General features: G+C 44.3%; 1 protein-coding gene across 1 annotated transcript in view; it reads left to right on the top strand.

Annotated features, from left to right (window-relative positions):
• The first annotated feature begins 4,033 nt into the window (after positions 1-4,033).
• The window catches only part of LOC106572677 (tyrosine-protein kinase receptor Tie-2), a 121,632-nt gene continuing 107,834 nt past the window's right edge, over positions 4,034-17,831 (top strand). Inside the window, exon 1 of the mRNA XM_045694105.1 lies at positions 4,034-4,335. Coding sequence (XP_045550061.1) covers positions 4,227-4,335 — 109 coding nt within the window. The 5' untranslated portion in view covers positions 4,034-4,226. The remainder of the gene's footprint in view (positions 4,336-17,831) is intronic.

The raw sequence follows: 17,831 nt of genomic DNA, 5'->3' as shown, positions 1-17,831 counted from the left end.
ATTTAATAAAATATAATGATGAACATGCAACCCGCTGCGCCTTGGTCCCCTCTACCCAACGACACCCGTTACAACTCCAGCATTAACCACTCGCTGGATACATTCACTGTTTGTTTTGGTTGTGTTTCAGAATATTTTGTGCCCAATGGAAATGAATGGTAAATAATGTATTGAGTCATTTTTGGAGTCACTTTTATTGTAAATAATATATGTTTTCTAAACATTTCTACATTAGCATGAATGCTACCATGATCAAGGATAATCCTGAATGAATCGTGAATAATGATGAGTGAGACAGTTTGGTAAAAAGTATGTGAAAATCTGCTTGTCGAACATCTCAGAACAGACGATTTTTACACGCTACGCGCTTCGGAACTCGGTGGTCCCGTTCTGTGAGCTTGTGTGGCCTACCACTTCGCGGCTGAGCCGTTGTTGCTCCTAGCCATTTCCACTTCACAATAACAACACTTACAGTTGACCGGGGCAGCTCTAGCAGGGAAGACATTTGATGAACTGACTTGTTGGAAAGGTGGCATCCTATGATGGTGCCACGTTGAAAGTCACTGAGCTCTTCAGTAATCCATTCTACTGCTAATGTTTGTCTATGGAGATTGCATGGCTGTGTGCTCGATTTTATACACCTGTCATTAACGGGTGTGGCTGAAATAACCGAATTCACTCATTTAAAAGAGTGTCCACATACTTTTGGATGTACAGTGCATTCTGAAAAGTATTCAGACCCCTTGACTTTTCGCACATTTTGTTACGTTACAGCCTTATTCTAAAATTGATTCAATTGTTTTTTTTCTCATCAATTTACACACAATACCCCATAATAAAAAAGCAAAAACAGGTTATTAGAATTTTTTGCCAATGTATTAAAAATGTAAAACTGAAATATCACATTTACATAAGTATTGAGATTCTTTACTCAGTACTTTGTTGAAGCACCTTTGGCAGCGATTACAGTCTTGAGTCTTCTTGGGTATGATGCTACAAGCTTGGCACACCTGTATTTGGGGAGTTTCTCCCATTCTTCTCTGCAGATCCTCTTAAGCTCTGTCAGGTTGGATGGGGAGCGTCGCTGCACAGCTATTTTCAGGTCTCTCCATAGATGTTAGATCGGATTCAAGTCCAGACTCTGGATGGGCCACTCAAGGACATTCAAAGACTTGTCCCAAAGCCACTCCTGTGTTGTCTTAGCTGTGTGCTTAGGGTTGTTGTCCTGTTGGAAGATGAACTTTCACCCCAGTCTGAGGTCCTGAGCGCTCTGGAGCAGGTTTTCATCAAGGATCTCTCTGTACTTTGATCACCCATCTCTACCATATAGTCCCTCAGCAGTACTCAGATCACCCATCTCTACCATATAGTCCCTCAGCAGTACTCAGATCACCCATCTCTACCATATAGTCCCTCACCAGTACTCAGATCACCCATCTCTACCATATAGTCCCTCAGCAGTACTCAGATCACCCATCTCTACCATATAGTCCCTCAACAGTACTCAGATCACCCATCTCTACCATATAGTCCCTCAGCAGTCATATCACCCATCTCTACCATATAGTCCCTCAGCAGTACTCAGATCACCCATCTCTACCATATAGTCCCTCACCAGTCAGATCACCCATCTCTACCATATAGTCCCTCACCAGTACTCAGATCACCCATCTCTACCATATAGTCCCTCAGCAGTACTCAGATCACCCATCTCTACCATATAGTCCCTCAGCAGTACTCAGATCACCCATCTCTACCATATAGTCCCTCAGCAGTCATATCACCCATCTCTACCATATAGTCCCTCAGCAGTACTCAGATCACCCATCTCTACCATATAGTCCCTCAGCTGTACTCAGATCACCCATCTCTACCATATAGTCCCTCACCAGTCAGATCACCCATCTCTACCATATAGTCCCTCACCAGTACTCAGATCACCCATCTCTACCATATAGTCCCTCAGCAGTACTCAGATCACCCATCTCTACCATATAGTCCCTCAGCAGTACTCAGATCACCCATCTCTACCATATAGTCCCTCAACAGTACTCAGATCACCCATCTCTACCATATAGTCCCTCAGCAGTACTCAGATCACCCATCTCTACCATATAGTCCCTCAGCAGTACTCAGATCACCCATCTCTACCATATAGTCCCTCAGCAGTACTCAGATCACCCATCTCTACCATATAGTCCCTCAGCAGTACTCAGATCACCCATCTCTACCATATAGTCCCTCAACAGTACTCAGATCACCCATCTCTACCATATAGTCCCTCAGCAGTACTCAGATCACCCATCTCTACCATATAGTCCCTCAGCAGTACTCAGATCACCCATCTCTACCATATAGTCCCTCACCAGTCAGATCACCCATCTCTACCATATAGTCCCTCACCAGTACTTAGATCACCCATCTCTACCATATAGTCCCTCACCAGTACTCAGATCACCCATCTCTACCATATAGTCCCTCAGCAGTACTCAGATCACCCATCTCTACCATATAGTCCCTCAGCAGTACTCAGATCACCCATCTCTACCATATAGTCCCTCAGCAGTACTCAGATCACCCATCTCTACCATATAGTCCCTCACCAGTACTCAGATCACCCATCTCTACCATATAGTCCCTCAGCAGTACTCAGATCACCCATCTCTACCATATAGTCCCTCACCAGTACTCAGATCACCCATCTCTACCATATAGTCCCTCAGCAGTACTCAGATCACCCATCTCTACCATATAGTCCCTCAGCAGTACTCAGATCACCCATCTCTACCATATAGTCCCTCACCAGTACTCACTACAGAAGTGCGTGAAACACAAACATTATTACTACCTTTAATTAAAGGAAACGAATGCGACAAGACGCTGGTTCTCATAAATCTGAGTGTCATTTATTCTGATTTCTAGTGGTGTTTGTGTTGGGTTCGGTATAACCCTTTCTACTGACAACATACAACAGATCACCATACCATCACGCTACTGGTATTTTAAGATAACGGACACACAATAATAACGTCAACGTTGAAAGACAGTGTGGAATTGTCTCTAAGGTGTGTATTGTGTAACAGATCTGTTTAGATACCCCGCCTCACCACTGGGGTAAGAAACACGCAGCCAAGCTAGAGCTTAGGTAGAGTTTGGCTCCCAAGTACTGGAAATCCTCTCAGGCAGTTTCTGAGCCAAAACCCAAGGGTGGAATGGTGTGTGTGTGTGTGTGTGTGTGTGTGTGTGTGTGTGTGTGTGTGTGTGTGTGTGTGTGTGTGTGTGTGTGTGTGTGTGTGTGTGTGTGTGTGTGTGTGTGTGTTTTGTGTGTGGGGTCTGGCTCCTGTCCTGCCCCAGGCAGGGAAGGAGGCCATCTTCCCCAGCATACACACACACACACACACACACACACACACACACACACACACACACACACACACACACACAGATACACGGAAAGACACACACACAGGTCCAGCAGGGTGGAGGGGCTAAGCTGAGAACCACCCCACTGACAGAGAAACTGGGAGGAGGAAACCAATAGCCTTAAAACAATAGTGTTATCAGCAGGCTGTGGACTTCCTGTCCAACGTTAACCCTTACTGACCCAACGCTGCTCTGTTACAGCCCCTACTGACCCAACACTGCTCTGTTACAGCCCCTACTGACCCAACGCTGCTCTGTTACAGCCCCTACTGACCCAACGCTGCTCTGTTACAGCCCCTACTGACCCAACACTGAGCTGTTACAGCAGAGAGAGAGAGAGGAGAGAGAGAGAGAGTAGCGAGATAGAGAGAGAGAGAGAGAGACAGAGAGAGCGAGAGAGATAGAGACAGAGAGAGAGAGAGAGATAGAGACAGAGAGAGAGAGAGAGAGAGAGAGAGAGAGAGAGAGAGAGAGAGAGCAAACAGACAGAGAGAGCGAGAGAGATAGAGACGGAGAGAGAGTAGCGAGATAGGTAGAGAGAGATAGAGACCGGGAGAAAGAGTCAGAGAGAGAGAGAGAGAGGAAGAGAGAGAGAGGGGTGGGGTGGGGTCTGGGGCGGAGGGAGGAATGGGAAGAAAAGCAGGGAAGGGAGGGAAAGAGAGTTAGAGAACTTTAGAGACTTTTCAAAGCCAGCCAGACTGTGAAGATATGTGTGTTGAAGGATCTCTCTGACACCCTCAGCGGTTTGGTTTTTGTTGTCTGTATTCCCAGTCTGAGCATCTCTGACCATCCGCGCTCTGTGGATGTGCACCCTGGACGCCCTGGAGCCTTTACCAGCCTGCCGCTGCGGGATCATGTGTTATCATCTCTACTCTACTGTGACTCTGTGTCTGGTCTACTGGTTCTCTCCAGGTATTTAGTTCTACTGGTTCTCTCCAGGTATTTAGTTCTACTGGTTCTCTCCAGGTATTTAGTTCTACTGGTTCTCTCCAGGTATTTAGTTCTACTGGTTCTCTCCAGGTATTTAGTTCTACTGTGACTCTCCAGGTATTTAGTTCTACTGTGACTCTCCAGGTATTTAGTTCTGCTGGTTCTCTCCATGTATTTAGTTCTACTGTGACTCTCCAGGTATTTAGTTCTACTGTGACTCTCCAGGTATTTAGTTCTACTGGTTCTCTCCATGTATTTAGTTCTACTGTGACTCTCCAGGTATTTAGTTCTGCTGGTTCTCTCCATGTATTTAGTTCTACTGTGACTCTCCAGGTATTTAGTTCTACTGTGACTCTCCAGGTATTTAGTTCTACTGTGACTCTCCAGGTATTTCGTTCTGCTGGTTCTCTCCATGTATTTAGTTCTACTGTGACTCTCCAGGTATTTAGTTCTACTGTGACTCTCCAGGTATTTCGTTCTGCTGGTTCTCTCCAGGTATTTAGTTCTACTGTTTGACTCTCCAGGTATTTAGTTCTACTGTGACTCTCCAGGTATTTAGTTCTACTGTGACTCTGTGTCTAGTCTACTGGTTCTCTCCATGTATTTAGTTCTACTGTGACTCTGTGTCTGGTCTACTGGTTCTCTCCATGTATTTAGTTCTACTGTGACTCTGTGTCTGGTCTACTGGTTCTCTCCATGTATTTAGTTCTACTGGTTCTCTCCATGTATTTAGTTCTACTGTGACTCTGTGTCTGGTCTACTGGTTCTCTCCATGTATTAACAGATAGTTTGTTGATAGTATGACTATCCGGACTATCCAAAATACAGTGTGACCCAATCTGTTTATATTCATGACATAAGGCAGCTGATGACTTTTGACCACTATGTCATATAAAATATTTATTTTTTAACAAATCACATGAACAGCGAACCTTGTGGAGTTGTCAAGGCACCTAGAATTAGAATGATATTCCAAAGGTCCGTCGGTCCTCATTCTAAGGACCCTAATGAATGAGTTTATTCTCAACCCCACTTAGGTCGCCCTAAATCCCTTAAGTAGAAACACATAGGGTCCAATGAAGACCGGACCCTAAACAAAAAAACGTTTCTGTTTCTCTAGCAGGAAACGTTCCTCACACTTTCTTGTGTTGTTTGGACGACAAGCATCAGTAGGTTTTAAAACCCCCTAGAGTTGACGCCTGCCCCCCCCTGTGGAAATCCAATTAACATCATAAAATAAATATAAAAATAGAAATATGTCTGTTTAAGCTAGAGATACCAGTTGAAAGGTGGAAGAGCTACAGCTGTGTTTGTCAGACCATGAAACATCCCCCCCCCCCAAAAAAAAACGTTCTTCTCACGAAAACATCCACAGCGTCTAAATGGTAAGATGAGAGTCTAACGAACACGACTGTGTTCTCCGTTTTGCTCTACGACCCCCACAAGCCCCACGGGACTCGACTGAAGTCAGTACAGCCTGTCTGCCAACTTCTGCAGTACAGCCTGTCTGCCAACTTCTGCAGTACAGCCTGTCTGCCAACTTCTGCAGTACAGCCTGTCTGCCAACTTCTGCAGTACAGCCTGTCTGCCAACTTCTGCAGTACAGCCTGTCTGCCAACTTCTGCAGAACAGCCTGTCTGCCAACTTCTGCAGTACAGCCTGTCTGCCAACTTCTGCAGTACAGCCTGTCTGCCAACTTCTGCAGAACAGCCTGTCTGCCAACTTCTGCAGTACAGCCTGTCTGCCAACTTCTGCAGAACAGCCTGTCTGCCAACTTCTGCAGTACAGCCTGTCTGCCAACTTCTGCAGTACAGCCTGTCTGCCAACTTCTGCAGTACAGCCTGTCTGCCAACTTCTGCAGTACAGCCTGTCTGCCAACTTCTGCAGTACAGCCTGTCTGCCAACTTCTGCAGTACAGCCTGTCTGCCAACTTCTGCAGTACAGCCTGTCTGCCAACTTCTGCAGTACAGCCTGTCTGCCAACTTCTGCAGTACAGCCTGTCTGCCAACTTCTGCAGTACAGCCTGTCTGCCAACTTCTGCAGAACAGCCTGTCTGCCAACTTCTGCAGTACAGCCTGTCTGCCAACTTCTGCAGACAGGTTGTACTGACTTCAGACGAGTCACGTGGAGCTTGTGGGGGTCGTAGAGCAGTTTAGACTACACACTAATATGACATTTGAGACTCTCACGAACATGCACATGTTGATTGTTTTGTTCTAAGACACCCACAAGCCTCACATGACTCGTCTGAATGTAGCCTGGTACCAGTTAAAAAATTAAATAAATATGGAAGTACAGTATGTATTGAAGTAGTTTAGTGTCTAAAATATGGGATTAAATATGTGTAATACATTTTTTTTTTTTTTTATTACAAAAATTGCCTGATCTTTCTTACATCTCTCAGATAGATAGAGGACAGACATCTCTCAGATAGAGGACAGATATCTCTCAGATAGAGGACAGACATCTCTCAGATAGAGGACAGACATCTCTCAGATAGAGGACAGACATCTCTCAGATACAGGACAGACATCTCTCAGATAGAGGACAGACATCTCTCAGATACAGGACAGACATCTCTCAGATACAGGACAGACATCTCTCAGATAGATAGAGGACAGACATCTCTCAGATAGATACAGGACAGACATCTCTCAGATAGAGGACAGACATCTCTCAGATAGAGGACAGACATCTCTCAGATAGAGGACAGACATCTCTCAGATAGTGGACAGACATCTCTCAGATAGAGGACAGACATCTCTCAGATAGAGGACAGACATCTCTCAGATAGAGGACAGACATCTCTCAGATAGAGGACAGACATCTCTCAGATAGATAGAGGACAGACATCTCTCAGATAGAGGACAGACATCTCTCAGATAGAGGACAGACATCTCTCAGATAGAGGACAGACATCTCTCAGATAGAGGACAGACATCTCTCAGATAGAGGACAGACATCTCTCAGATAGATACAGGACAGACATCTCTCAGATAGAGGACAGACATCTCTCAGATACAGGACAGACATCTCTCAGATAGATAGAGGACAGACATCTCTCAGATAGAGGACAGACATCTCTCAGATAGAGGACAGACATCTCTCAGATAGATAGAGGACAGACATCTCTCAGATAGAGGACAGACATCTCTCAGATAGAGGACAGACATCTCTCAGATAGAGGACAGACATCTCTCAGATACAGGACAGACATCTCTCAGATAGATAGAGGACAGACATCTCTCAGATAGAGGACAGACATCTCTCAGATAAAGGACAGACATCTCTCAGATAGATACAGGACAGACATCTCTCAGATAGAGGACAGACATCTCTCAGATAGAGGACAGACATCGCTCAGATAGAGGACAGACATCTCTCAGATACAGGACAGACATCTCTCAGATACAGGACAGACATCTCTCAGATACAGGACAGACATCTCTCAGATAGATAGAGGACAGACATCTCTCAGATACAGGACAGACATCTCTCAGATACAGGACAGACATCTCTCAGATAGATAGAGGACAGACATCTCTCAGATAGAGGACAGACATCTCTCAGATAGAGGACAGACATCTCTCAGATAGAGGACAGACATCTCTCAGATAGAGGACAGACATCTCTCAGATAGATAGAGGACAGACATCTCTCAGATACAGGACAGACATCTCTCAGATAGAGGACAGACATCTCTCAGATAGAGTACAGACATCTCTCAGATACAGGACAGACATCTCTCAGATAGAGGACAGACATCTCTCAGATAGAGGACAGACATCTCTCAGATAGAGGACAGACATCTCTCAGATAGAGGACAGACATCTCTCAGATAGATACAGGACAGACATCTCTCAGATACAGGACAGACATCTCTCAGATACAGGACAGACATCTCTCAGATAGAGGACAGACATCTCTCAGATAGAGGACAGACATCTCTCAGATACAGGACAGACATCTCTCAGATAGAGGACAGACATCTCTCAGATAGATAGAGGACAGACATCTCTCAGATACAGGACAGACATCTCTCAGATAGATAGAGGACAGACATCTCTCAGATACAGGACAGACATCTCTCAGATACAGGACAGACATCTCTCAGATAGAGGACAGACATCTCTCAGATAGAGGACAGACATCTCTCAGATAGAGGACAGACATCTCTCAGATAGAGGACAGACATCTCTCAGATAGATACAGGACAGACATCTCTCAGATACAGGACAGACATCTCTCAGATACAGGACAGACATCTCTCAGATAGAGGACAGACATCTCTCAGATAGAGGACAGACATCTCTCAGATAGAGGACAGACATCTCTCAGATAGAGGACAGACATCTCTCAGATAGAGGACAGTCATCTCTCAGATACAGGACAGACATCTCTCAGATACAGGACAGACATCTCTCAGATAGATAGAGGACAGACATCTCTCAGATAGAGGACAGACATCTCTCAGATACAGGACAGACATCTCTCAGATAGAGGACAGACATCTCTCAGATAGAGGACAGACATCTCTCAGATAGAGGACAGACATCTCTCAGATAGAGGACAGACATCTCTCAGATAGAGGACAGACATCTCTCAGATACAGGACAGACATCTCTCAGATACAGGACAGACATCTCTCAGATAGAGGACAGACATCTCTCAGATAGAGGACAGACATCTCTCAGATAGAGGACAGACATCTCTCAGATAGAGGACAGACATCTCTCAGATAGAGGACAGACATCTCTCAGATAGATAGAGGACAGACATCTCTCAGATACAGGACAGACATCTCTCAGATAGATAGAGGACAGACATCTCTCAGATACAGGACAGACATCTCTCAGATACAGGACAGACATCTCTCAGATAGAGGACAGACATCTCTCAGATAGAGGACAGACATCTCTCAGATAGAGGACAGACATCTCTCAGATAGATACAGGACAGACATCTCTCAGATACAGGACAGACATCTCTCAGATACAGGACAGACATCTCTCAGATAGAGGACAGACATCTCTCAGATAGAGGACAGACATCTCTCAGATACAGGACAGACATCTCTCAGATAGAGGACAGACATCTCTCAGATAGAGGACAGATATCTCTCAGATAGATAGAGGACAGACATCTCTCAGATACAGGACAGACATCTCTCAGATAGAGGACAGACATCTCTCAGATAGAGGACAGACATCTCTCAGATAGAGGACAGACATCTCTCAGATACAGGACAGACATCTCTCAGATACAGGACAGACATCTCTCAGATAGAGGACAGACATCTCTCAGATAGATAGAGGACAGACATCTCTCAGATAGAGGACAGACATCTCTCAGATACAGGACAGACATCTCTCAGATAGAGGACAGACATCTCTCAGATAGAGGACAGACATCTCTCAGATAGAGGACAGACATCTCTCAGATAGAGGACAGACATCTCTCAGATAGAGGACAGACATCTCTCAGATACAGGACAGACATCTCTCAGATACAGGACAGACATCTCTCAGATACAGGACAGACATCTCTCAGATAGATAGAGGACAGACATCTCTCAGATAGAGGACAGACATCTCTCAGATAGAGGACAGACATCTCTCAGATAGAGGACAGACATCTCTCAGATAGAGGACAGAGATCTCTCAGATACAGGACATACATCTCTCAGATACAGGACAGACATCTCTCAGATAGAGGACAGATATCTCTCAGATAGAGGACAGACATCTCTCAGATAGAGGACAGACATCTCTCAGATAGAGGACAGACATCTCTCAGATACAGGACAGACATCTCTCAGATAGAGGACAGACATCTCTCAGATAGAGGACAGACATCTCTCAGATAGAGGACAGACATCTCTCAGATAGATAGAGGACAGACATCTCTCAGATAGAGGACAGACATCTCTCAGATACAGGACAGACATCTCTCAGATAGAGGACAGACATCTCTCAGATAGATAGAGGACAGACATCTCTCAGATAGAGGACAGACATCTCTCAGATAGAGGACAGACATCTCTCAGATAGAGGACAGACATCTCTCAGATAGAGGACAGACATCTCTCAGATACAGGACAGACATCTCTCAGATACAGGACAGATATCTCTCAGATACAGGACAGACATCTCTCAGATAGAGTACAGACATCTCTCAGATAGAGGACAGACATCTCTCAGATAGATAGAGGACAGAGATCTCTCAGATAGAGGACAGACATCTCTCAGATAGAGGACAGACATCTCTCAGATAGATAGAGGACAGACATCTCTCAGATAGAGGACAGACATCTCTCAGATAGAGGACAGACATCTCTCAGATACAGGACAGACATCTCTCAGATAGAGGACAGACATCTCTCAGATAGAGGACAGACATCTCTCAGATAGATACAGGACAGACATCTCTCAGATAGATACAGGACAGACATCTCTCAGATAGAGGACAGACATCTCTCAGATAGAGGACAGACATCTCTCAGATAGAGGACAGACATCTCTCAGATAGAGTACAGACATCTCTCAGATAGAGGACAGACATCTCTCAGATAGAGGACAGACATCTCTCAGATACAGGACAGACATCTCTCAGATACAGGACAGACATCTCTCAGATAGAGGACAGACATCTCTCAGATAGAGGACAGACATCTCTCAGATACAGGACAGACATCTCTCAGATAGAGGACAGACATCTCTCAGATAGTGGACAGACATCTCTCAGATAGAGGACAGACATCTCTCAGATAGAGGACAGACATCTCTCAGATAGAGGACAGACATCTCTCAGATAGATGACAGACATCTCTCAGATACAGGACAGACATCTCTCAGATACAGGACAGACATCTCTCAGATACAGGACAGACATCTCTCAGATAGAGGACAGACATCTCTCAGATACAGGACAGACATCTCTCAGATAGAGGACAGACATCTCTCAGATAGATAGAGGACAGACATCTCTCAGATAGAGGACAGACATCTCTCAGATACAGGACAGACATCTCTCAGATAGAGGACAGACATCTCTCAGATAGAGGACAGACATCTCTCAGATAGATAGAGGACAGACATCTCTCAGATAGAGGACAGACATCTCTCAGATAGAGGACAGATATCTCTCAGATAGATAGAGGACAGATATCTCTCAGATAGATAGAGGACAGACATCTCTCAGATAGAGGACAGACATCTCTCAGATAGAGGACAGACATCTCTCAGATAGATAGAGGACAGACATCTCTCAGATAGAGGACAGACATCTCTCAGATAGAGGACAGATATCTCTCAGATAGATAGAGGACAGATATCTCTCAGATAGATAGAGGACAGACATCTCTCAGATACAGGACAGACATCTCTCAGATACAGGACAGACATCTCTCAGATAGATAGAGGACAGATATCTCTCAGATACAGGACAGACATCTCTCAGATACAGGACAGACATCTCTCAGATAGAGGACAGACATCTCTCAGATAGAGGACAGACATCTCTCAGATAGATAGAGGACAGACATCTCTCAGATAGAGGACAGACATCTCTCAGATAGAGGACAGATATCTCTCAGATAGATAGAGGACAGATATCTCTCAGATAGATAGAGGACAGACATCTCTCAGATAGAGGACAGACATCTCTCAGATAGAGGACAGACATCTCTCAGATAGATAGAGGACAGACATCTCTCAGATAGAGGACAGACATCTCTCAGATAGAGGACAGACATCTCTCAGATAGATAGAGGACAGACATCTCTCAGATAGAGGACAGACATCTCTCAGATAGAGGACAGATATCTCTCAGATAGATAGAGGACAGATATCTCTCAGATAGATAGAGGACAGACATCTCTCAGATACAGGACAGACATCTCTCAGATAGAGGACAGACATCTCTCAGATAGAGGACAGACATCTCTCAGATAGAGGACAGACATCTCTCAGATAGAGGACAGACATCTCTCAGATAGATAGAGGACAGACATCTCTCAGATAGAGGACAGACATCTCTCAGATAGAGGACAGATATCTCTCAGATAGATAGAGGACAGATATCTCTCAGATAGATAGAGGACAGACATCTCTCAGATAGAGGACAGACATCTCTCAGATAGAGGACAGACATCTCTCAGATACAGGACAGACATCTCTCAGATAGATACAGGACAGACATCTCTCAGATAGAGGACAGACATCTCTCAGATACAGGACAGACATCTCTCAGATACAGGACAGACATCTCTCAGATACAGGACAGATATCTCTCAGATAGATAGAGGACAGACATCTCTCAGATAGAGGACAGACATCTCTCAGATAGAGGACAGACATCTCTCAGATAGAGGACAGACATCTCTCAGATAGAGGACAGACATCTCTCAGATAGAGGACAGACATCTCTCAGATAGAGGACAGACATCTCTCAGATAGAGGACAGACATCTCTCAGATACAGGACAGACATCTCTCAGATAGAGGACAGACATCTCTCAGATAGAGGACAGACATCTCTCAGATAGAGGACAGACATCTCTCAGATACAGGACAGACATCTCTCAGATAGAGGACAGACATCTCTCAGATAGAGGACAGACATCTCTCAGATAGAGGACAGACATCTCTCAGATACAGGACAGACATCTCTCAGATAGATAGAGGACAGATATCTCTCAGATAGAGGACAGACATCTCTCAGATACAGGACAGACATCTCTCAGATAGAGGACAGACATCTCTCAGATAGAGGACAGACATCTCTCAGATAGAGGACAGACATCTCTCAGATAGAGGACAGACATCTCTCAGATAGAGGACAGACATCTCTCAGATAGAGGACAGATATCTCTCAGATAGATAGAGGACAGATATCTCTCAGATAGATAGAGGACAGACATCTCTCAGATAGAGGACAGACATCTCTCAGATAGAGGACAGACATCTCTCAGATACAGGACAGACATCTCTCAGATACAGGACAGACATCTCTCAGATAGAGGACAGACATCTCTCAGATACAGGACAGACATCTCTCAGATACAGGACAGACATCTCTCAGATACAGGACAGACATCTCTCAGATAGATAGAGGACAGACATCTCTCAGATAGAGGACAGACATCTCTCAGATAGAGGACAGACATCTCTCAGATAGAGGACAGACATCTCTCAGATAGAGGACAGACATCTCTCAGATACAGGACAGACATCTCTCAGATACAGGACAGACATCTCTCAGATACAGGACAGACATCTCTCAGATAGATAGAGGACAGACATCTCTCAGATAGATAGAGGACAGACATCTCTCAGATACAGGACAGACATCTCTCAGATACAGGACAGACATCTCTCAGATAGAGGACAGACTCTTCAAAACAAATGCCCTTTAGATTTTTGTTGTTGTTCCAGTTATGAATCTGTTTTTCAATGTGTTTCTATGGGCTAATAGAAGTAAAGCCAAATTCAACGTTTCCTCCCCCTCCTACCCCTTTAGGTATCTTTTTGATACCGAAAGGGGGTCCTACAATTCCAAATGAAATTGCTAAATGATCCTTGGTAAGACCTTCTTAAAACAATTCCATATGTTAGTTTAGTAGAACCCCTCGAGGGTTAAAGCCGGTCAGTCTCTCACTTTCATGTGTTGTTTGGACAACAAGCAGCAATATGTTTTAAGGCCAGTCATTCAGTCCCAGGGGTTACAACACAAACCAGCCCCAGCATTCTGTCTCTCCATCTTCACTTTTTTTCTTCAGATAAGAGAAGGAGTCTATCTATCACCCTGACAGCTCTGTTTAGGATTCGGCCCAAATGGCACCCTATCCCCTGTGAGCCCTGGTCAAAAGTAGTGCACTATATAGAACTCTATACTTTGGGCTCCCGAGTGGCGCATCGGTCTAAGGCACTGCATCTCAGTGCTAAGAGGCATCACTACAGTCCCTGGATCAAATCCAGGCTGTATCACATCCAGCCGTGATTGGACAGTCCAATAGGGTGGTGCACAATTGGCCCAGCGTCGTCCGGGTTTGGCCCCGGGGGTAGGCCGTCATTGTAAATAAGAATTTGTTCTTAACTAACTTGCCTAGTTAAATAAAGGTTACATTTTTTTTTTTAATATAGGGAATAGGCTGCCATTTTAGGTGCACCCTATGCTGAGGTTTTAACAGATCGTAACACACCTCTATCCAACCTTCCCCAAGTCACTCCCAATACAGCTTGGCATATAATGTCTTAATACATTCTCATTTTATTGACTCATCTTTTTAACACAGGTCGGCATTTACTGTCATGAATCTTGCCCTAGAAACAACTCTGCAATGTGGTTACTAGCTGGGACGGTCACGAAGTCATAAAATCTCATTTAAAATCTAACCCTAGCCTTAACCATAACCTTAACCACACTGCTAACCCTAATGTCTGACCCTAAAGTTAAATTAGGCTCATTTTTTTAATTTTTTTTATACATTTTTAGAATATAGCCAATTTTGACTTTGCAGCTGGCACATCTAGTGGACATTGCCCAGTTCTGCCTCCAGGACAAGACTCATCCCAATAAACGTCAACCTGCCAGCAAATGGCCTGAAGGAAATAACTACGTTTTTGTTAAAGACCCAGTGCAGTCAACAAAAAAATAATGGATTTCCTAAGTTTTACATATATTCTCCACACTATGAGGTTGGAATAATACGGTGAAATTGTGAAAACGATGATAATGCCCTTTTGGAGTAAGAGCTGTTTGAAAAGACCGCCTGAAATTTCAGCCTGTTTTGTTGGGATGGAGTTTTGAAGATACATTTGTTTAATAGACCAACAAGAAAGAGAATCTCTCTTCCAAATAAGAGTTTGTTTTCAGTTCTCCCCATCCCCCACTCAGACCACTCCCAGAAAATCTTAAATAAATTCTTGCTTGAGAAATTGCTCTTTGCTAAGAAGCTATTATAGTTTCTTTTTTTTTTTACCAATTTTTAATTGAAAACAATCACAGTAAAGGTACTTATTTGTTACCCAGAAATGATCACATTAAAGTAGAAAAACAGCTGCATTGGACCTTTTTAAGATACGTTTTGGCCGTAACTCAGAGGGTGTGCCGTCGCTCCAAACAACATGTCCGTGTCCCAAGTGCCAACCCGTTACTGATATAGCGCACTACATTTAATCAGAGCCCCTTGGGGATAGAGAGCCATTTGGGACAGATAAAGGCTGAGGAGGGTTTTCAGACCGTGCAGAGAGAGAGAGAGAGAGAGAGAGAGAGATACAGAGCCAGACCACCTGTGGATGAAAAAAAATAAAAATAAAACACAGAGGTCTGAGTCATACGAAACACAAGTGAGGAAGCAAACAATGTTTCAGTGAACCTACAACCATGTTGATATAATGAACTAGTTAAATTCCCTGTCAGATTTCATGTTCTTTATATAATACCGTGTATTTGTGTCTGAGGTGTACAGAATTTGACCCCTTATGTCTTCACAAACACAGATACAGTTGCAAGAAAAAGTATGTGAAACCTTTGGAAATATCCGGATTTCTGCCATAAATTGGTCATAAAATTTGATCTGATCTTCATCTAGGTCACAACGATAAACAAGAAACTAATAACACACAAAAACAATATATACATTTATGTCTTTATTGAACACACCGTGTAAACATTCACAGTGCAGGGTGGGAAAAGTATGTGAACCCTTGGATTTAATAACTGGTTGACCCTCCTTTGGCAGCAATAACCTCAACCAAACGTTTTCTGTTGTTGAGGATCAGACCTGCACAACGGTCAGGAGGAATTTTGGACCATTCCTCTTTACAAAACTGTTTCAGTTCAGCAATATTCTTGGGATATCTGGTGTGAACTGCTCTCTTGAGGTCATCCCACAGCATCTCAATCGGGTTGAGGTCAGGACTCTGACTGGGCCACTCCAGAAGGCGTATTTTTCTTCTGTTGAAGCCATTCTGTTGTTGATTTACTTCTGTGTTTTGGGTCGTTGTCCTGTTGCATCACGCAACTTCTGCTGATCTTCAATTGACGGACAGAGAGCCTTACATTCTCTGCCTTGATAAACTTGGGAATTCATTTTTCCGTCGATGATAGCAAGCTCTCTAGGCCCTGAGGCAGCAAAGCAGCTCCAAACCATGATGCTCCCTCCACCATACTTTACAGTTGGGATGAGGTTTTGATGTTGGTGTGCTGTGCCTTTTTGTTCTCCACACATAGTGTTGTGTGTTTCTTCCAAACAACTCAACTGTAGTTTCATCTGTCCACAGAATTTTTTTGCCAGCAGCGCTGTGGAACATCCAGGTGCACTTTTGCAAACTTCCGTTTTTTTTGGACATCAGTGGATTCTTATGTGGTGTCCTCCCATGAACACCATTCTTGTTTAGTGTTTTACGTATCGTAGACTCGTCAACAGAGATGTTAGCATGTTACAGAGATTTCTGTAAGTCTTTAGCTGACACTCTAGGATTCTTCTTAACCTCACTGAGCATTCTGCGCTGCGCTCTTGCACCACTCCACCCAAACATCAGTATTCTACACTTCCACCCTGCTTGAACGTAACAGATCAGAAACACATTTGGGGTGTGTAAACTGAGTTATACGACTACGTGTATCATCTCCCTGTCCGAAGGTTTTAGGATTAAACTCAACTGACTGTGATATGATACTCTGACATGGATTTTATCTTCCATTTGTTTTGTTGTTGCTGCAAGAGCCATATTAACCCACACATTACACTGTCAGTAGTCCTCAGGACTATTCTTCCCCCTATAAACCTACACCCTGGTTGTCACGAGTCCTCAGGACTATTCTTCCCACTATAAACCTACACCCTGGTTGTCACGAGTCATCAGGACTATTCTTCCCCCTATAAACCTACACCCTGGTTGTCACGAGTCCTCAGGACTATTCTTCCCACTATAAACCTACACCCTGGTTGTCACGAGTCCTCAGGACTATTCTTCCCCCTATAAACCTACACCCTGGTTGTCACGAGTCCTCAGGACTATTCTTCCCCCTGTAAACCTACACCCTGGTTGTCACGAGTCCTCAGGACTATTCTTCCCCCTATAAACCTACACCCTGGTTGTAACGAGTCCTCAGGACTATTCTTCCCCCTATAAACCTACACCCTGGTTGTCACGAGTCATCAGGACTATTCTTCCCCCTGTAAACCTACACCCTGGTTGTCACGAGTCCTCAGGACTATTCTTCCCACTATAAACCTACACCCTGGTTGTCACGAGTCATCAGGACTATTCTTCCCCCTGCAAACCTACACCCTGGTTGTCACGAGTCATCAGGACTATTCTTCCCCCTGTAAACCTACACCCTGGTTGTCACGAGTCATCAGGACTATTCTTCCCCCTGTAAACCTACACCCTGGTTGTCACGAGTCCTCAGGACTATTCTTCCCCCTGTAAACCTACACCCTGGTTGTCACGAGTCATCAGGACTATTCTT

The sequence above is a fragment of the Salmo salar genome, chromosome ssa01, assembly GCF_905237065.1.
Source record: "Salmo salar chromosome ssa01, Ssal_v3.1, whole genome shotgun sequence".
NCBI classification, from domain to species: domain Eukaryota; kingdom Metazoa; phylum Chordata; class Actinopteri; order Salmoniformes; family Salmonidae; genus Salmo; species Salmo salar.
This window is presented reverse-complemented; position numbering and strand designations above follow the sequence as displayed.